Source organism: Trichoplax adhaerens, genomic scaffold, assembly GCF_000150275.1.
Source record: "Trichoplax adhaerens TRIADscaffold_3 genomic scaffold, whole genome shotgun sequence".
Classification (NCBI taxonomy): Eukaryota; Metazoa; Placozoa; class Uniplacotomia; order Trichoplacea; family Trichoplacidae; genus Trichoplax; species Trichoplax adhaerens.
In genome coordinates, this window is record NW_002060945.1 from 575,625 (window position 1) to 598,345 (window position 22,721).

General features: G+C 31.3%; 1 protein-coding gene across 1 annotated transcript; it reads right to left on the minus strand.

The window, feature by feature from the left end:
* Positions 1 to 431: 431 nt before the first annotated feature.
* Positions 432 to 20,002, minus strand: TRIADDRAFT_54062 (uncharacterized protein; the record flags this gene model as incomplete). The annotated part of the gene is made up of 52 exons (XM_002110752.1): positions 432 to 464; positions 1,418 to 1,480; positions 1,652 to 1,736; positions 1,954 to 2,066; positions 2,861 to 2,947; positions 3,058 to 3,149; positions 3,389 to 3,428; positions 3,513 to 3,618; positions 3,756 to 3,868; positions 4,033 to 4,153; positions 4,450 to 4,586; positions 4,697 to 4,783; positions 4,943 to 4,982; positions 5,084 to 5,164; positions 5,336 to 5,409; positions 5,713 to 5,787; positions 6,195 to 6,239; positions 6,360 to 6,463; positions 6,588 to 6,708; positions 6,932 to 6,979; positions 7,091 to 7,150; positions 7,302 to 7,399; positions 7,568 to 7,614; positions 7,990 to 8,076; positions 8,274 to 8,319; positions 8,472 to 8,534; positions 8,758 to 8,843; positions 9,086 to 9,141; positions 9,612 to 9,705; positions 9,821 to 9,919; positions 10,647 to 10,757; positions 10,852 to 10,910; positions 11,254 to 11,330; positions 11,419 to 11,521; positions 11,695 to 11,788; positions 12,200 to 12,261; positions 12,462 to 12,599; positions 12,812 to 12,872; positions 13,097 to 13,209; positions 13,968 to 14,036; positions 14,411 to 14,477; positions 14,573 to 14,673; positions 15,083 to 15,229; positions 15,458 to 15,576; positions 15,703 to 15,832; positions 16,121 to 16,224; positions 16,606 to 16,619; positions 17,195 to 17,326; positions 17,959 to 18,146; positions 18,599 to 18,757; positions 19,332 to 19,430; positions 19,982 to 20,002. The coding sequence occupies 52 exons, from the start codon at positions 20,000 to 20,002 to the stop codon at positions 432 to 434; spliced, it is 4,569 nt and encodes a 1,522-aa protein (XP_002110788.1).
* Between the last annotated feature and the right edge of the window lie 2,719 nt (positions 20,003 to 22,721).

A 22,721-nucleotide genomic window follows, 5' to 3' on the forward strand; every position in this document is an offset into this window, starting at 1 on the left:
AAACAGTATTATCGTTTGAATTTTAAATTATATATATATAACTTACGTAATTAATGTAACAAGTTACTGTACGTAGTATAACCAGGGATAAAACTCTTTCGCATTTTCTATATTAATTCCTATCAAAGGTGACAATGTAAAGCTATTACCAATTGCAATACCTTACCTGCGGATGGAAAAGTAACAAAAAAGCCTAATTTTGCTTTTAGATATAACAAGATTTCCAGATATGCGATCATGAATTTGTATCACCCTTTAAAAATGATCACTGTAATCATTGTAGTAATAATAAGCACATGATACAGTACATGTTTGTAGTAACTTTAGAGTTTCATCCCATGTAAGTATCAGTTTTATTCGATATAAATTGGAATCATCGTGGTACAGTATTAATAACAAGCGACAAGATTTTAAAATTTTGAAAAGAGCAATTATATTGATGTTAAAATTTGCAAATTTATGATCTGTAAATTAAGCAGACAGTTAAGAATGATGAACACTACAATCGTCATAAAAGACTTTTATGTTCAAAGATTATTATAATCGTAATGTGCACGTAAAGATTTATCTAATAAATCAATTCTATTATCGGTTTGAACGCTTCTATTTTTGCCATGTTGTTGACAGTATTAAAGTGTAATGATTGCTTTTCGGCATTACGAACGGAGGATGTAACAACGTACAATCACATTATGTTAGGACTTGACACAGCACCCATGAGCCTGAGTTAGCACGCAGTAACTTTGCAAAGTTTTGCAAGAAATCTCCTTTATTTGATTTAACAGTATATTTAAATCATAGTTTAGTATTCAAAAACTACAAAATTCTACGTCTTGTAAAGAACGAGAGTATTCATCTCAAAATTTTTTGCAAGTTCATTAGCCATACATCAAATAATTCTGAGCGAGAAACACGTTAATAGACATGAGTATATTAAACTGTAAGTGATTGCTATTGGTCATGATAGAAATAAAATCAATCAAATTAATTGCATTATCGATTGCATTGCGAGTTTGGGAAATATTACTGATAGTTTTACATTCAAAATTTACTTTTCAGTATTTCATAAATTGATTTGGAAAGTAAGCTGATATGATTTCGGCTACGGATAAGTAAATCAAGTGATAACCCAGTTACTAGGAATACCTAAATTAGAAATATTGACTGGCTCTACAGTCACTCATAAACTGTGCAGATAGGCAATGTATAATTGTATACTGTATATGTAAAACATGCTGAGGATATACGCTTCTATTTACTAACGAATAATTGATATTAATAATTATAGCCTTATGAGTACTTCATTAATTGCCTTAAATAAGTATTCATATCCACAGGTTATAGTCTAAATCATAACTTGCAGTGATATTGGTAGGGATTAACGCTGCAAATTACAATTGCTAAATTTTTATATTACTTGGCTAATTCGTTTTCGGCGCATTTCGTGGCATACTTTAATTAATTTTGCAATCTCAGCAACCTATTAATAAAAATAAATATTGTATAGAGCTATAAATGGACTAAGCGTATATGATAACTGATAATTATAATTAACAGCGCCTCTATAGAATTACAAGAGATAATAGAAAGCTTCATGATGCACCCTTAAACTTAATAAAAATTTGCTATTTCAAAAGATGGTTTCATTTACCTGATTGGTTTCAAATATAATAGATTTAGTTTTATCGATTATGATCTTATAGTTACTATTGGATTCTATGCCAGACCAAGTAATTCTAATAAGGATGCAATGATAAAAAAGTATCAAATATCAGCAAAAATACATTTCCATTGCAAGGAACATTAGTATTATGTTTTACTTTGTAATTATATCATACTTCAAAAAATGATTCGCTGTATAAAATTGTATATTTTTAATTCAAATAAGTAATAATTCTATGATTATAGCACTTTCAGTTATAAATATACTGCTAAATAATAATCTCTAAATACCCATTATAATCCATAGTCGATAATGCAACCGATTCTCCTCTTTTATAGATTGTAATGTTCTCATAGCCAATAGCCAACCAAACCTTAGTAACAGCAAAGCCGCCACTAATAACCTAAATGCACCGAAACATAGGTAAAATTTACGACATTCAAGTAAAGAGCAGCATTTGCGACATCTTTGGTAGCATTGCGATAGATGAATACATTATCATGCCTTAACATCATCTGCAGTCGATAATCATATTAATGTAAAAAACTCGCGTTCCTCTTTCTTTGCCTGTGCTATCATGTTTTATTTGTTATTGTTTGTAGTTATTTCCAATATACAAGTACAGTTTTGAAGTTTGATACTATGTAGAATAAATTCTAAATTTCTGTAATTTATTAGACGGTCGAAGAAAATAGAGTGATAAAAAGAATTCACTTAGGCTAATATTCATCTAATTTTGAAATTCTAATTTGGTATTTCTTAGTTATTTTTAATAGCGCCCTCTAAATAAGTTACCCATACTTAGTAAGAAGTAATTTTAAATACTTATTGCAGTATTATTACAATTAATTTGGTAGTATTATGTTTTGAGTTACTATTCCAATTGTAAGGAAAAGATATTTGAATCTTTGTAATAGCAAAGGTCTACATCATGATGCTACAAAATTGTACTTTGGCCCAACATTATGTTGTGAAATGATTTTAGACTGTTTACTAAAATTATTGAATTTAAAAGTGCTACAAATATAAAATTAATGGTACGCGCATACTGAAATATATACCTACGCCTATTTACAGCAATAAAATATTAACTAATGCTTAAACTCACCGAAATATTAGTGTTGAATTGTATGAGCCTTAATTCTTTATAATACTACTGCTCTTGACTACAGTAAATTCAATGAAATTTATTTATACCTTAACATCGAAAATGGTCGCAGATGAGCCCGGCCACGTTCTGATTATATCCATATACTGCTCTAAAGCCGTATCTTCAGTCATTCCCTATACAGATACAGTGTGATTGGGATATAAGTAGTAAGTAATAGTAAAATGTATTAAATAGCAATTCTTATCGTGCAATACCTAGCACAATTTGAAAAGAACTTAACTACCTTTAGTTGTTTCCATTTTTCCACAATAGAACTTTTAATAGCAGATTTTTCGTCTTCTGTCATTTCTTGAAAGTTTATATTTACGTTTTCCTCTAAGTGTATGAAATGGAAATGTAGATGACCAATTATTTCAAATCGTTACTCGATGTGAAATAATATTATTTAGGTCTATTATTTATATGTAAATGTAAACTCTCACAATTTATACAGTAACTACAGCACGAAGCGTAAAAAGCGTTATTATACTAACTAAATCTGAAATTGTATGTATGCTAATCTAAAAATTTTTACGCCTTAGATACACTAATTCCTTTAGTATTTATATCCATACCGGGCTTAACTATTTTGGATTGTTTCCTAAATGAGGCTCCCTATAGATTTATTATTGATGCTGAACAGTTAATATCCGTAATTATCAGCAATCACTAGTAGATGCTGAAATCCAATAAACTTACCAATGATCCAAAGCCATGACTACTCTTTAATTTAGATAGAGGATCTTCCATTTTGATCGATACATCTACAGACTTTTTGATTGGGTAAATTTCTTCTAAATTTGAACTAGATTAAGACACAAAGCAGTTGCACTGTACATCAAATTCATGGCGACATGATACTTAACCCAAAACCATAATCTAATGAGTCCAAACTGTATCTGCAATGAATAAAATATCTCGCTACTGCAAAATAGAAATTACATCCAAGCTCCAGCAAAATAGTCTCCATGATTAAATTGTTGGTACAATGCAGCAAGACGAACCAATGTTGGTTCAGAATTCAAGAAGTGGCCATTAACGACGGATTCGCGTGCCTATATATGAAAGATAGCATCAAAATTCTTAATTGATTATCGAAATTGATTCCCTAATTAAATTTACGGAAATTATGTTAAAAAGACAACTGGTAAGTGATCCTATCTAGCATATCTCAGAAAGTAATTGTATGAACAAATAAGAAGGAAAGAATCAGTCCAACCTCTTCAAACATGAGAAATTCTTCAGCAATGCAAGAAATTGACTTTAGATCAATAAAGCAATATGGTTTAAAAAAGATTTGCCACCGATTAGTCCCTTCTCCAATACCTCGCGTACGATAGCTAAACAAAAATGAAACAAGTTCACAACTAATTAAGATATTATACGAATATTTTTAATCTGCAAAGTTGTCGAATACATAAAGTAATCATCAAAATATCAACGTAAAATAAATTTTTAACGAGCCAAAATGGATCTATTTAACACATATTTGAGAGATATTAGTATTACTCCACTGTTAAAGTCATTTTCTACTAATGCCAGCATACAGTAATATTAGTTGACATGAAAACATAACTATACTTGTTGATACATAAGGTTTGGACAGAGAACAGTATGTAAGAGTAATTAAATTTACATTTCAAATTTAGCAAGGATATCAGTCATGACAGTTCTACCATCAATAGCACGGTAAATGGTGCCACACTTCTCAAATAGAGCGTAGCAATTTTTTGTATTCGATAACCCTAAGCCTAAGCGTAATCGTTGAACAACCTATAAATAAACAGTTACCGCAATCAATCCATGGGAATTCAAAGTAATTTCTTTAATTTGCAAAGAGCTTAATAAAATCGGATATAGACAATATTTTCTATCTGATGTACCTCATCAGCGATAATGGATGAATCAACAAGTGCTTTAACAGATGAATTGCCGTAAGTATAAATGTAAGTTAAAATAGGCCGACGACCCTGGTAGTAGATCAAAAGAGTCGAAAATATGTTTTAGTTTTGAAATTTACAATAGGTAGTTCAATCTGAATTACACTAAAGAAATTGTCTCATCTTGCTATACAATTGTTGCATTTTTATACGGAGATGACAGCTGTGCTGTTTATGCACGCTATTTACCAAGATAGCAATTATTTCTTCTTTACCCGGCGGATATTCTCTAGATAATAAATAAAGATGCAATTTTATGAGTAATGCAATATAAATCAATGCTGGAATAAGCACAGTAATGCAGTTCATTACTTTGTTGCTAAGTTTTACCTAGGTTTGGTTTTCGTGCATGCAGTTAAGCAAAATTCCATAAATTTAGCAGCTTCAGTATTTGGAAATCTTTTTAAGGATCTAGTAGTCGAAAAATGTAACGGATGATTCAGTTGAATTAACAGTAATAGTGTTGTAAAGATTTTTACATCGCTTACAATAGATGAGAAAGTAGTGTATTGCTTCATTTTAGCTATATGTAATGCCAGCAGATGTTGTAGTTGATAAATAATAATTATTATCGCGATATACCTTTGTAGGTAAAATTTTAAGTAATATAGGTATTTTCTTGAAGGGGCTCTAGTGCAGCATAAACAGGCTAAAAACTGAATATTATTAATTTAATATATATTGTTAGTATAGAGTCATTTAGACGAAAAATTATAAACGTAAAACCATACACTGTATGGTAACTATTCAATGCTATTCGAAATTAACTGTTATCGAAATGAGTATATTACTCTCAGTGCATTTATAGAAACTTAAATACTGTAAGTTCTTATATCATTGCTTTAAATAATACCAAGAATATTAATTAATCAATCAAGTAATGTGATTTTGTTATCTGTGCTTCCACTAGCAGGAAAATTAACATTTTAATGACTTTGAAAATTCCCTGTAGTCCATACCTGCCAATAACGAAGATTACCAATGGAATCAGGATTATTTGATATATTTGTTTGCTTGATAACTTGACAATAAATCTACAAAATACAATTATAGCCAAATCGACAAGTAGGATCTACATTAGCATTGAGTAAAAAGCAATTAAATGAACAAAGTTTGTCACTGAAGTTAATTTTGTTGATTTTAATTGCTATACGACATCAACTAATCGATCCACGTCAGTACTGCATAAAAAACAATCAAATGTTCAGACAAAGTTCGCTACTAAAGTCTGTGTTGATTTTAATTGCTATACGACATCGGCTAATAGATCTACGTTAGCATTGGGTAAAAGTGATTAAATGAACAGATAAAGTTTGCTACTGAAATCGATTGTGTTGATTTAAACTGCTATACGACATCCACTTACGCACTGTAAATAATGTGTAAGCGAATGTGTTTTCATTTACCGAAGAAACCAGCTCAATTTAGTATGCATTCTCACCTCGTCCCGTAACTCTGGCAGATCATGAAACTTTTGCAGTTGACTCTATTAGTGGCGTACAATTGCAGGATTAAGACTCTGGTATGGCTTTAACTATAATGATACTTAAGATAACAAGCTACTAATCCCTAAATATTACAATCATGTTACAAGATAAATAGTTACTTGAATAAGAGCAAGATAATCTCCAACAGTTTCACTAGTCAGTAAGGAGTTGAAAGTTTTTACTGCTTCCTCCGAAATCGTTCCATAGCCTCGTTTCTTTTTATCTATCACAATGATACCAATCATGCAATTTTATGGATCTCTTGAGTAGATGACTTATAATTGAACTCCACGACATTGAACAGTAAATAAGAAATTATAAAATCATAACTAATGCTTCATGTTTACCGTTGGCACCAACAGTTTTTCCATAGGGTAAAGCTAAAAGAGGTGCTTTAATGGATGTATTAGAATAATTTAAGATTGGATTAGATCGATAGATGTCTTCTATTTCAACATCATTCGAGTCCTAGTACGGCAATAAAATAATATTAGCTAATACACAACTTTAGTCCTTATTTATGATATGAAAAACTTAGATGTTTTAACCAATATTTACGGATACCCCCATTATGACAAGTTTACATCTAATACTAAATACAGGAAACTTGATAAAGACTCTATCTCAGTTTAGTTAAATAAAGAAATGGTACTTTGACAATTAGTAACCTGCTACGGCAAGTTCATCTTACTTGAAAGATTTTAATGAAATAGCAAAACAGATTATGAGAGTGTATGGTCTATTAAATTTATTATTAAACCGTTAAAATTTTAAAGGTACATTTATTAGAACGATATGCTGTATTTGTCCACTTTTGTGGAAATTCAGTTTTATTATTGATGTAACCAACCCTTATTTTGCTAATCAGTCGTTCTGTCGGCATGATCAGTCGAGGTTTGTTATCAATAACCTATTAACATAATACGCATTTATGTTAATCTCTAAATATTTCTGGTTGCCCAGAGTTTAAAGCTTATTAATCAAAAAATTGATAAAGATATCGAATTGATCTGAATCTATTAAATCATTAACAACATTTAATATACCATTTATTTAATTACCCGTTGAATACTATTAACCCATGCCATGGAATCTTCTTGAAACTTGGTAAAAAAATAATGGACCTGGCGCCGTACGTAAACAGTGAACGTCCATAGAACTAGTAATTGATAAATTAAAATATAAGTCAATATCATAGTTTTACAAATTCATGGTATTTTTTACCACAAATCTTTGAATTAATCTATTAACATTGCAAACTACAGTAATTAAAATATAAGATCAGTTTACATAGAGCAATGTGTACACTTATTTTACATCAGTTTACCATTATCTCCAGACATCTTTTCTTCAGGACCATATACCGAACATAAACTAATAATAGAAAACATCCATTGGTGAATCTCGATTTAATAGTAACGAAAAAAGTAAAATACATTATTAACTAGAATTAGTATAATAATGGAATAATGCTAAATATTAAGAATTGAATAAATACAACGATTATTAAATCAGTTCTTTCGTAATTAGGCCAAGGTGATCGGACAAAATTTACAGTGTGCTATAAAATTTTTCTATAGAACAGGATGCACAAGTTTACTAATAAATGAACTTTCGAATTTGATAATAGTAAAAAATCGTAGCGGTAAGGTAAAGTTTAACATTTAAGACGAAAGCGAATGCTACTTATAAGTAATAATGTTTCTCTTAATTATTACAAAATATAAATCTAAATAATAACTTTAATACCTATTGAAGACTAAAGACTGTACGCGAAGTTTCTCTTTCTCTGGATTCTTATAAAATTCCATACCATTAGAAGTAAGAATGGCCCAGCTGCCCGTGATCAAAATTTATCAATGCCATATTTAGTTATAAAGAAGAAAATTTGACTACTAAATATTATTTGGATTAACATGAGTTAATGAATAATAAGTATTGAAACTTTACAAGGAGCAATGCTAATCAGTAAAATTGATTATACGCTACGATTAAAAAGCGATATTATCACTAATTCAATACAGATAATTTACCATTTTTTCTTTGTTCCTTGGGTCGGATTTTCACGATATAACCAACCTACAATAGTACTCGTAATGTTATTTGGTTTTACCATATGATACTTTATCACAAACGTTTTGCTCACTAATCAATCCTTTAACTGGCCGCGCTTATAACCACGATAATAAATTATTTTTGCTAAGAATTCAACTTAAATGTTTATCACATACCTTTACCCTCGGAACCAGAGCCAGTATGTTCTGTTTGATAGGATTCCTTTACCTTTTGTATATCTTGAATGATAGAATAGTTTTTAAATCATTCATAAATTTGGTATTAGTTATAACAATTGTGCACTTAAGGCCATATCGAATAAAAATCAAATTATAAATATGCGCTGAAGAGTTAGCTCAGAGAATAACAATTAGGCTATTGAGGGCTCATATTAAGTAATACATTGATAATATTAGTTGAAGAATACAAATTCGTTCTGCAATAACAGTTTTCGACACCTACTTAATACCCATTCTTCCATTATCTGAGGAGTATCAGCAACAAAATTATAGATGCGTTCAGTTGTAATAATAGCAAAAGACCCAGGCCTAATGAGACAGTTAGATTGTTGGAGAATTTTAATATTATATATAATTATAATTGTAGCATAATACAACCCTTGAATTGAATTTATAAACGTAGTACATAATTGCATACATCGTCTATAATTACTGAGAGCAACCAGCAATCGCCTATGTTATTAAATTTTCTTTTTTAACTTCAAATTTTGTATTCTTAATACTTAGAGTGAGTAATAGAATATATAGAATATGCTTAATTAATAACTTACTTTGAGGCAATACTATGAGGGTAAACCGAAGAGATTTCATCCATATCTAGAGCATCCTAGATTAATTATAAGGTAGGTTATATGTATTTAACTCCCATTTTAACATTTATCTTAATTGTAAGTCGTCTATCACTCAAAATTTCTATCAGTTTCATTGTGTAGATTCAACAAAACTATTACTATAACAAAATTATAGGCTAATTTTTATTCAAATAGTAATAATTTGCAATTTAATCCTGAACTTACAGGTATAAATTAAATTGATAATCTAAATTTTAATAAAAAGTATCACCTCATCCAGCAATACACTATTAATATGGTAAACAGTTCTAATGTAAGAAATTATTAAGTGTTAGTGGCCGTAGACTATTCTACTACAACCGCTAGAGACACAATTGCTTAATTAATGTAATATTACTAATAGCTTAAACTTCTATAATCAGTATAAGAAACCCTTTCAATGCTAATTTTGCATCTTTATAAGATTTAAAAGCTATACAGAATTTAGCTAGGTCGTGATTAGTACCAGTGCAGATTTGAAGTAGGATGTTTCATCAGCGACTTTCCTGACTTCACTGGCATCTGCTGCCATGACAGAATGTAAACTTGCTAACCATTGACTAAATATCGGGATATAACACATTGTAAGGATTAGAAATATATTATAGTAGAGTCATAATGTAGATTCAACGAGAAATCTATTAAAAGTCAAACATTCCATTCTCCAGGTAATACCTGCAATCCTCATGGCTGTCGGCACTAAAGTAATGTGCTTTACTGCCTTTCGTTGTAACAATAAGCGAGTTATCACTTGTTGGATCTCTCTCAAGCTTTCTGTATTCATAATAATTAAAATGGATATGCAATTTAAAATAGATTATCAATTAGTCAGCTTCAAATCTACAAAGTTTCCATTGCACATATCAAATAGTAGAATAAATTAGTCATTCGAATATAATGTTCAATTTCATTTCATTTAACTGCGATCTATCACAGATTTACGCTACCATTACGAATATAAAGTTAATAGCCCTCAAAAATCAACGACTTAATCCATATACATTGACATAAGCATAAAACCAGATTCACTCTAAACTATCACTTAGTAGTCTAGCTGCCTTATCTGATATTTAATTGCAATCTAGCCTAAACCTACGCTATCACTACGAATAAGAACTGATATTACTGTTTTGTATAGCTTTAATTTCGACTCACTCAACTATGATATTGCGTAAACTTACGCTATCACTACACATATAAAGCTTGTAATTTTTAAAAAGCGAACCACTTCATATGTAATGATCCATTTACAAAAATGGATTCAATCTAAATCACCATTTAGCGATACAACTATATTAAACGTTTAGTTTTGTTCCACATAATTACAGTAACGGTAAATCTGCGCTACCCCTATAAATACAAAGTCTATAGTTTATAGAAATTAATAACTTAATCTACATATAATGCTAAGTTCATCAAATTAGATTTAACTGAAATTATGACTTAATGATACAAACCCCTTACTTCATTATTTAATAAAAATACCAACACTAGCACTTACGTAATAGACTTGATTTCAATCTTGCCAACAGTTCGAGCTCCATCCTGATCCGATTCTTTGTACTTGAGAACATTATCTTTTAAGACAAACCATCGACTCCTAGGTTGCTTCCTACATTAGTAGGAAAAAATTGTAGAACATTAAGAGTTCACTTATCTAAGAAGTGATAATAACCGTAGAGAATTTTACGAAATATGGAACTAACTTAGAAACCGTAGCTGCAGGCCCATTACGGATAGTTAACCAGCCACTTTTCAATACAGTCTAAAAGGAAATATTAATACGATTTGTAATAAAGTCTTCTCAAGTTCTGAAGCTCAATGGCAAAAGTTATTTATGTATTTGATTTTAACATCAAGCATCATTGAGCATCAGAATTAAATTATATATAGGATAACGACCGTTCCTCTTCTTAAAATTGTAAGCGATAATCGTTTTATAAACAAATATAATTCATGGCAGCTTATCATATAAAGATGGAAGCATAATCAAATGTTAAGCTCAAGCACTCATGTCCCTGACTATAAGGCATTTATAATGATTTACTGAGCTGCTATACAGTGATGATGTTAATTTACTAATCATTCTTTATTTTCAAAAGCATAACCTGTTTACTTCGAAACCACATCAAATTGTCTGAAGTTAATACACCCCACCTTCTTTTCCAATTATTCATCATACCAGCTAGTAGAGCGAAAGAAGTAGGATGAATTAGAAAAAAAGAGCATTGTCTTGTAAATCAAGCCTTAATTTTGCTTGCAGGGTACCCTACCTTTCATGGATAAATAGCCTTCATAACCTAAATATTCGCTAACAGATTCTTTAATGCTGATTTCATCATATTCCGATTCTTCTTCGTCACTTAGCTCTTCCGACTAGATAAGAATAAGTTAATTATAAATGAGGATAATATAAGAAGTCTACTGTATTCTTTATAATTATTCTATTTAGTAATATTCATAATATGATCGACTTGATATTGGTAGGTAGTAAATTTTTTTGAGCTATGTGAACTCATTTCAGATCAACCTGATGCTAATACGCATACCTCAAATCTATCTGAAATAGAAGAGTATAAATCTCCGTCTCCCTGTAGGATACTTTCTAATGTCAATTCTTTCTTTAGCTCCTGCTTTTTACGTCTAACAGAAGTGGATATTTTGAGCGATAAAATTTATCTTTCATATGCTCTTTATCTTAAAATTAATTCTATTCAACAATATAATTCTGCATATATACTTCATATTCCACATCAATAAATCCAGATATTTGATGACCATCACATTTATGATTAGTATAACTAACTACATGACTGATTAGCTTAAAATAGCCCCTTCCTAGCCGAAAGATCGCTAGTCGGTCAGATATTATAAGTAATATCCAATTAATCTTGAGCTAATTTTACATTTGTATAAGCACATTTCATTTTCTAACGTACAATCCACATTTGCGATAACCAATTTTAGTAATGTATGAACTCATTTGCTGCTACTATAATCGTTTTTCTTGGTACTTAATCTCGAGATTGAATAAGCGTATGCTTAAGCACTTACTCCTCTTCTTCTGCAAGCTGCCTTTCCTTTTCCTCCTGCTTTTTCCGTTCAGCTTCTTCAATCTATTATAAATTAATAGTTATATAATTAAAACTATATATTGATATTGCTGTTGTTGTGTTTTGTGTTAGACTAAATGAGGATCAATTGGAAACCATTCACTTAAGCAAGACCTTAATTCATGTTTAATTTATTAATTTTCAAAAAACTTGGTATTCCTATACACATTTTTATTCAATAACAGAATAAAATTGTTTCATACTTTCTTTTTAGCTAGCATTTCAGCTTTCCTAGCTTCTTCTCTCTCCTTAATACGTTGGAGTTCCATCATAATTTCCTCTTCTAGTCTTTGACGTTCCCTTTCTTCTTGTTCTTTCTTTAACCTTTCCTCTTCTTCCATCTAATAAATATATAAGAATAAGAAACTCTATCTTAGTCTTGCTATGAAATTCCGAGAAATCGCTTATGCTGTTATCAATTACTACTTTATAACAATCTCGAAATAACAAGCTATAATAAGAAACTTAGGTTTCATATTAATTAAAAATAGTAAATGCAGTAGCCATATTAGTATTTGGAGACATAATTTAGTGCAGCATAAGTTAAAATTACCTTTTGCTTCAATTCTTCAAACTCCTTTAACATTTTTTCTTGTTCTAGCCTTTCTAGTTCTCTAATTTAGTTAATGCGGAAATACAAATAATTAAGAATTAATACGTTTAGCTATGATATTTGACTAAAACGTCATCGTTTCACAATATACAAATAAAATATGTTAATAATATTCTTAATCAGGTCTAACCATACATATCAGTATGACATCACAGCCAATCTATACTATCAGAACTACTGATAAGCATTTATCTTCATATTACTCATACTTGATATATATCTTACTTTCTTTTTCTTTCTGCAGCTAATCGTTCTTCTTCACGCTTTTTCTCCTCTTCCAATTTTTTGATATAGAGCAACTCTTGAAATACAAGCCGGGCTTTTCTGCCTTTCTCATACTGCAGGAAGTAGCAAAAAATGTAGTCAGGGGTAAGAAAAATGAATTTTTTAATTGTTATTTCAAATGATAATAAAATAAAAAAAGGAATACGCAGACTTTATATACAAAATCTCGCAATCAATTTTTTAAAATAGTTTCCTTACCTACTATTCTGGAGAAGGGTTAATACATCGCTACGAAAGGTATCTCTACTCTTTTCTAAAAACTTCTCAATGTCATAAAATATCTACACAGAGTGGAGTATCCCTTTTAGCTACTTTGAAAATCGACTTTATCTTACTTAATTGCACAATAAAATCAGCAAAATCTAGGTTTTACTCTGATCTTAATAATTTCTATCAGCTGCAGATGAATAAATGCTTTCGACTAAGAACTATCGGTATTTTTATACCGCCTGAGAATGATATCTGGTTTAACATTGATATGGATAATTCTTCACATATATCAAGGAATTATTAATAGAAAAAATTCGTGTTTTGAATATAGAAGTGTTTCGGTAGCTACGATCCCATATGTAATTAAGTGTTTGTGGTTAGACTTGAAAACAGGCTGTTTGCATAAACTATAATTATACATTGAACTAGAACGGTTACGGAAACTACTTCAAGAATCGGTATTAGAAATTTTAAATAATTGCTGATTACTAGGCTGAGCTATCGTTTTGTTTTCTAATTGTATCAATAAACTGTAAATACTGTATTCATTCAAGCTGTCGTTCAAAATAACCTTGAGCAAGAGTTAATACATGTTACTTACATCTCCTGCATAATGCTTCACTCCAAACTTGGCTTGATTGACCTTGGGTTTGATGAAATAGCGATTTCCCTACAGTAGAAAAAGGTGTCATAGAGATAAAATTTCAATCAATTGTATCATATCTACATTCGCCTGGAAAAAAACATGAGCTATGGATCAATTATTTACAGAATGAGTAGAATAAAGTTTGCTTAGCAGTGTTTCATCAGTTCCTTTGGGGAAACGACTTTCCTCATCAATTAAGGCAATGATTCCCATTTTCTAGATGCGTATAGCAGTATTATAATACTTTTATGTGGGGAAACGTAGATCTTTAAATACGATTATTAGTTAAATTATACTGCACGTTCTATCGATTCATCAAGGATACTTATTTAGTGCTACTAACGAAAATTACGCTTAGAAGCTTAATTTATCAAATAATTATAAAGTGAAATTCTAACTCTTTCAATCAAATCCAAACATTCGCTATTGTCAATCCAGTTGATATCTGACCATTCAATACCTTCCCTAATAAATAATAAAATAGATATTTATTAGTCATTGAAGTAGGACCTTTAAATTTTCTTTATATTGCCATTAGTAAACTATTTGTCAATCCTTACCGATTGTATTCATACTGTTCAAGGGAAAAGATATGCTTGTTGAAAAAACTCTGTAATTTTTCGTTTGCATAGTTTATATTGAATTGTTCGAATCGATTCACCTAAACGTAGTTATATTGAAAACTTAGTGAATAAAGTTCATGTAAGATTACACGTTTTAAAAAACCCTCTAAAAGAAAGCATAGATGTATTATACTTATACTTTAAAATTATTATAGCTTAATTGAAAATTACTTTATCATATATTTATAAGAAAAATTATGTAAGCAAAGTTCATGTTAGATAAGGTGTTTTAAAAATCTATTAAAAGAAAGTATAGATATGTATTGCGTATATTTTAAAATTGCTGTAACTTAATTAAAAATAACTTTATTTCATCAATATTGAAAATTAAGCGAGTTAAGTTAAGTTAGATACGCGACTTAAAAATCTATAGAAAGAATATATATATTTTAAAGCTGTTGTACTCTAATTGAAAATAACTGTATGACATCAGAAAGGATATCTTACTTTAAAATTTTCAAAGCCAAAGATGTCCAGTACACCGATAGATTTATGATCACCTTCAGAGACTATTCTAGAATTAATTCGCGAGATGATATAACGAAAGCAGTGCCGATAGATCGACATTGCCATAGAATCTCTAGAATCTTCAGCCTAATTAAACAGTTTAATCTATATTAAACTACTTTCGTATACGAATTTCGAATAATTTCCATTAAATGGCCAAATAAATTTCGCAGAGAAATCAATATAATATACATTCTCAATTCATTTAAGTAACGGTACGTTATATAGATATAAATTCAGTACAAGAATTAGACTCCAAGACAGTTTCATTTTATCAGAAAAAACAAATGGATTGGCCGAAGTAAGGGAGCTTACTTGTTGAACATCAAGTGGGGTAGAAATTTGTTCACCACGTAGATACATTTGTTTTTGAGTTAAAGCAATCGTAAATTCATAAGGATCTAATCCCAGCAATTCTGCCACTTGCCATACCACTACACGAAGTAAAATAATTAATCATTGGATTATGCCGTATTACAGTAATACATTTACAAATAATACAATTAGAAATAATAAAATATACTAGTTGATCTAAAAGACGAATAGGTTAATTTTTATACCAGATTCATCTTCAATTTGAGCACCACCAGAGGTCATAAATGTTGTATTGCCAATGAGTAAAATACCAGCAAGAAGTTGTAAAATATCATTGATTTCATCTTCCTTGAAAGACATTACCTGCATTGCTGACTATATGACATAAAGAATTAATTTTTGATATTATTCCGTACTTATATTTACCACTATTTTTCTTGACATTATTAAAAAGCAATGCATTACTTATAAATGTTGGAAAATAAATACTGCCATTGCTTTTTACGTATATTTGCAAATCCACTATATGAATGGCGTTTCATAAAAATATCTAATGACTCATTTGCGTATTGGTGCATCAGGTGTTCTTTATGGAAATACTCTGCTCATTAGCTATTTTTCCCTCTTTCATGTAATAAATACCCTTTATACGCGTTTACTTACCATAACATCCTTGTAGCTTTCTAAATCATCAATTGTGTCATCTTTAATACAACCGCTCTGATTTAAATAATGAAATTGTGACGCATCTTTCAAATGGAGAGCCTCTGTAATAGATTTTCATTAAACATCAAATTAGCTTTGTTTTACGCCACAAAATACGAAGAACTCTTACTTTAATTGATAAAAATGATACTTCTGTCTTGCCGCATTTACTGCAATATTTACAGTATAATTAGCTAATCCTGCCAAATATGTGTCACCTACGTTTTTCGTCATCATTTAAACCGGCAAGTAAATTGTAAAAGATGTGGTAGTTCCTCTCTCCAGCATTTTGTCTAACAATACGGTTCTGTTAAACAAGAATAATGAAAAGTAAGCAAAGATAGAATGTATTAGTATCTCCTATAATAAAATGTAGCGTTTTTACACTTTTAATTATAAATATTTTAATTGCAAATCTGCCGACAATAGTGCTATAATTTTACCTTCTCTAACAAATCTGCAGATTGTCATGATTTTTTTAAAGATTAAGGGACATAATGGCAATAATTATAAATAGATAATGTACAATTATCCTTTACTGGTAAAGCTATACATTGGCCTATGATGATAAATTACATTTTCTTATCCTAATCTGAACTACGATTGAAATAACTAAAGCCAGCATAGTCTGTATGAATACCGAAACATTTCAATGATTTTATTATAGCAGAATGAGTAGGATACAATCAGTAATTTTTCCACCAACAATACTCCCAGATTCATCAAAATTAATGAGGATAAATTTTCCAAAACGGCTACTATTGTTGTTATGGACTGTTTTAGCGTTGCCAAAAGCTTCTAGGATGGGACTAAATAAGATAATTCATGCTATTAGCTTAGTTTACTCATGTGATAACGATTTGATTCCATTGAACTATATCGAATTGCTAATATACCACAAAATTAATAGATTTCAAAAATTACTTTATAGCTATGCTTATCCTTCACTACTTATAATGGAGACGATGACGATTGTAACAACTACAAGATGCATTAATGTTATGATAAAAGAAGAAATCTTTTTTAGCTAACCTGCTTTCCACTAATACCCGTTCCACTTTGCCTTTTGTTAAGGACGAATCGCCCTGAATTTTATGGCTGATGGAGGTCAAATAGTTAAGGATATGCTTTGTCGTCTCGGTTTTACCAGCTCCTGATTCTCCACTTAAAATAGGCATTCAAAATAATCAAACTGATACACTTGCATCATGAACTACTGGAGCTATGCTGCATAAATTTGTTAGTGCTTAAACGCCCTTAATCAATGATGTCATGATCTGTATCATTCTACCATATTCCATAACTGAATAAGCTAATATTGCCGGAATTCGCTACGTGTCTAGTTTTTGTTTCTGAACTAATTTAAATTTACGGTATGGATTAATTGAATCGAATGTATAATATAATACAAACTGAACTACTTCTATCTGTCATAAAACTCGTTCGATTATAAATTTGTTGGTGCCTAAACGTCCTTTAATTAATTGCGATGTCATTCTTTATAATTATACATATTCTGCAACTAAATAAGTCAACATTATTATATTTTCCATGTATTTAGTTCATTTTATAAACTAATTTTAAGTTTTTAACATTGCTTGACTGAATTAAAAGTATAGTATGGTACTAAATAAACCACTCGTACTTCTATGAAGGATAAAACTTACTCTACTATCATTATTTGAACTAGCTTTTACTGTGGCCTTTTCAAATAAACAGGATTAAAATAACGTTGGGGAAATGAGTCATTTCTTGATTTAGAAAGAAGAACACAAGAAAAAAGAATGCTACATTACCTTACAATAGCGCATTGAGAGCGCCTATTTTCTATAAGGCAGCAGTACATTTCATTAGCAACTGCAAAAACATGAGGTGGTAAATCGCTTAGCCTCATTTTTTGGTATAAACCGATCAGATCGGATGCATAAAGGCCAGGAATAGATTTATAAGGATTGACTGAAACAAGGATTGAACCTACGTATGTCTATTATATAAAGGAAAATATTCAGTTTTACGATTTATGTAAGCTTCAAAACAGATATACTACTGCAATAGAAGAAGTTTATTTTTAATGGTACTAAAATTGGGAATGTTGTAGCCGTAGACTCAATAGTATCACTAGCATGGTAGTTCATAGGTGAATTACTACGGAAAAATGAAAAAGATCGCTTCCTTTTGCCATCATCCAACTAGCTTAAAACTCATTTCTAATGAAGTGAAATAGCCGTAGATTCAACAGTAAACGCGTATAGCTGAATTACTACGGTAAAGATAAAGATCGTTTCCTTTTATCGCTATCCAACTAGTTTAAAACTCATTTTCTAATAAAATTAATATGTAATTAATTTATACGGTGTAAGCAGGCAGTATTCCATATTAAACTATTGGATGGAGTTACAATCTTAAAGAAAACATTCTTTATTCTCTCTTCCTTACGTAGATGTGATTCGATATATATCGAATCTTTAAATTATAAAGAATTGAGGCTTCATGGAGATCCCCTAAGGTAGCCATATCATCGACGCCATCAACGCTACTACTATGCATTTGGGTGAGTTTATTTCGGTTGCAATCTACTACTGCTTCGGTGATAACCTAGTAAAAAATAAAATTTCACAGTGTTAAGACGCGTTCTCCTCTGAAATAGATTGAGAATGATGGATGAATATATTATAGCAATAACTTTACTGTATTTAACCTACACAGTCGTAACTTTGTAAAATATTATTGAAAGTGAATATAAGTTAACGTGTAGCTGGAATAAATGCATAGGTTAACGAGACTTGAGACTGACATTTCATCCATCTCCTACCGGGGATCGTAGGAGATGGAAATTAAAATGCAAATAAAGCCATGGATGGATTGATTTTTTATACGTGCGAGATAGTATGATTCCAATGAATCATTCAACGCAATGTAGTTCTCAACAGTTTATAGCTATACCTGTACATATATATACCTGTATATACTGTCGTAGATATATAATATACCTAAATATATATATATATGTATATGTTTGCGTATATCATTTAAGCACGATAGAATATTTCTCTATATTCTATCATTTTTATGCTATAATGCCGAAATAGGCGAATATGGATATCTGTTTGAATTAGTAAAAGCGCGTAAACTGCTTGAGTGATTTTATAATCTATTTTAGAAGATTTACCTCGCCATAGCTGGTTTCGAGTGTTATCATCCCACCGGCTACTTGTGTTACTGTTGCTGGCAGCCATTTTTGACCACTAAAGACCCATACATGGGCACCCTAAAGTCAAGGGATAAAGATTATATTCAACGTAGTTCAAGCGTGGTTCTTATTTCTAGCTAATCTTGGACAATATCTATTATAGCCATGCCAACTATCATGTACTTCTCGTTGCAGAATATAACATGTTGCAAGATTCTATCAAGAACTGCCAAAGGTGCATTCAGTAAAAGGTTAATTATCAACAAGTTAATCACGACAAGTTAATTTTAAATCAATCCTACGTCGCAGTTATCGGTCGATTATTAAAAGAGAACTGCATCAAATCTCACTTCTAGGTAGGATGGTGACCATTTCGTTAACGCGGATCGTAATATAGTGCAATTAAATTAATTTAGGAAAAATCATGATCGTATACTTTAACAGTGAATGGTCATACGAGTAGAACAATTTCTATATTGGATACTTAACGAATTGTCATTGAGTTAAAAAGGAACAAGATTTTACTAAATAATTTTATTTTATACCAATCGAAAAAATGAATACCGTCAAACATGAATACATAAATGGCGAATCCGTTTACTATTGAGATAGTTAAAGATAGTACAAACTTGTGTCATTTGCGTGTCCATTTTGCTTGATATCAAAGGATAGTAAATAACTTTCTAAATTAAGACTGCATTCATCATAGTAAAAATAACATCTACTTTATAACAATTCTGTCAGTATATAGCGATATCCGCATGCATTTATTCGACGCAGACCTTGTTGCATAGTCTGTGTATGCAGGCTAACACCCTAAGAGCGATATTGTAAGCAATTGTACAAAGTACACTTTCAAAAAATTTTGGAATTAATTAAACCATTGCAGCCAGTTGGAATTGTCCTTATGATGAACGCTTGGCTAGAATGTTTATTTATTTTGATTACTATTTATTCCCTGAATTTATTGTGGCTTTTTGAAATTTACATGTTGCGATTTTTTTTCCTTTGACTCATAGCTAATATCAGTCGGCGGTTACAGCGTTTCTTATGACGGTAGTTGTCGTATGTATGTTTTAATAGGGACTGGCCAAGTTGAAGCCTGCCAGTCATGGTTGACTATCTATACTTGAGTCATTTTGGTTATGATCGGTCCTCTATCGCTGGCTGCCCAATCCAAGTATGGAAATCTAAACGTCTAAACCTTGGAAATGAAGGGGGAAAAAATATTTCCTTTAACCTCTATACGTTATGCACTGATCAGCCTATCATACTGTATAGTTCAATAGAGAGGGGAAAATGCAATTTTCTTCCTTTTTTACCTTTATGGTGACAACAAGAACTACTGAAAGATATACTGTAAGCCAATATTACAGAGGTTTTCAAAGTCCGCCATACAGACTCGTGTACACTGTACAGTAGCATTTTTGCCATGATTTATCCACTCGGTCATGAAATAGATTTTGAATCCCTCAGATTTGCCATCTACGAACTTCCAATTTGAGATGTTCAGATAGCGCAAATTCCTAATATGTCACTCAACGCATATTAATACTGGTCATAGTACAAGTAGACAGATTTCATCGTATCAGTCAGTATCTGCAATTACTTTATTAAGCTCAAACCGACATTCTACGTTCCCACGGTGCTTAACCAAGTAATTACGAGTATAGTCAAAAATTCAATTCTCGAAAAAATTGACCTTGTTTTCCTTTTGTCATATAATGGCAGACTGTAGTCAATTTCAGGTGGCACTGAATAATTATTATAATCTAAGCTGGATCAGTCTATTTCACGGGCTATACGCATCTATTTTTTAGCTTAGTCACTGTTTTATTCGTTCTTGTGATTATTGACGCTACCGTTCAATTTTATTACTGATCCTCATTTGCAATGGCTACCATAGTCACTCATTGATTGTAGAAAATACCTATTCAATGTATGCTTAGTTACACACCCGCAATGTGCCATTTTAAATCTCACTAGCTCTTGATGATGAGCCCTATGACATACCACCACCTCTACGCTGATGCAGTGGCAACATGTTATTATCGCTATCTAAATTGACATATCCTTTCTTTCTTGAATAAGTCAATTGGGCAGTAGTATGGAATAGTCAGTAGAACTAAAGAAAGAGTGACTAAGCTGAATAATTGATCTAGTTTGTGAAATGGACTTGATCCTACAAGCTATATATCACAATAAGTAGTCAAATGGTCAACTAGAGAGTTTAATCTTTTTAGATATGAAAATCTACAGGCGATTTGACTATAGAAATCCGATCTGTGTTGCAGGACTAGCACTAGAATCGACATGAAACTGTAGACAACTAGAAGAGGGACTTTAACAATCTATATACTGTCCTATACGACTCCCCTACATTACATGTATATATAAATACAGTCCAGTAGATTCGTATTTCTATGGAATATGGGAAAGTCGTCTATCATCAAATGATCTTCAATGCGGTTGTATGTACAATGTATATGTGTCACGCTGTTAGTATACACTTTCATAATTATTAACTGAATTAGTACTATATTGCGTGGAATTTCCATGGGTTTCGCTACTTGATATTGATACAGTAGATTTTATATGTCATATAATGTACGGGAGTCATATATTGATGTGGATCCGAATTGATTGATAGAATAGAAAGAATTTCCTTCAAAGTCTCTGATGATGTTGCCGTCTCTGGAGGCACATGGTTGTACCAGGGACTTTTAGTATTTGTCTCACAAGTCCCAGGCTGTACTATCCATTAGTGCATTGCATTTGCCTAAATCAGCACCTCTAACCAAGGACTTGTAATGCCTTAACCTTGCAGTCATCATCTTACAGGCAGGTGGGCAAGTAGAGACCATCGATGGGCTAATATCAATGCATTTATTCAGCTATTTTCCTGCTGCTGATTTGGATTGCAATCATGGACTACGAGAAACAGCCTTGTCCATTTTGGCAGTCCAAGGTGCGATTGCGCCGACACTTCGACTGATAGACAGGTGGCATTTTACTGTACATTTACGGTGCGGTATGGTACGGTACAGTAAGCGTACAGTACAGTATGTTCGCCTACAGTACAATATAGTAAAAGATTCGCGATTTTTCTCATACTGCCACATTACTGTACTGTACAGTACAGTACTGTACTGTACTGTACTGTACTGTACTGTACACTGTACTGTACAGTACTGTACTGTACGCTGCGGTAACGAGCGAGCTCGGGACTAACAGACGGACCGACCCACCAATCTCGAGTTCTCATCCGCTTCTTCCAACTATACTTAGCATCAGTAGCTTGATTTGCAGTTGGTTTACAAGAATACCTAGGAAAGGAAAGGTAAACTTAACTTGTTATTGCTCTTTTCC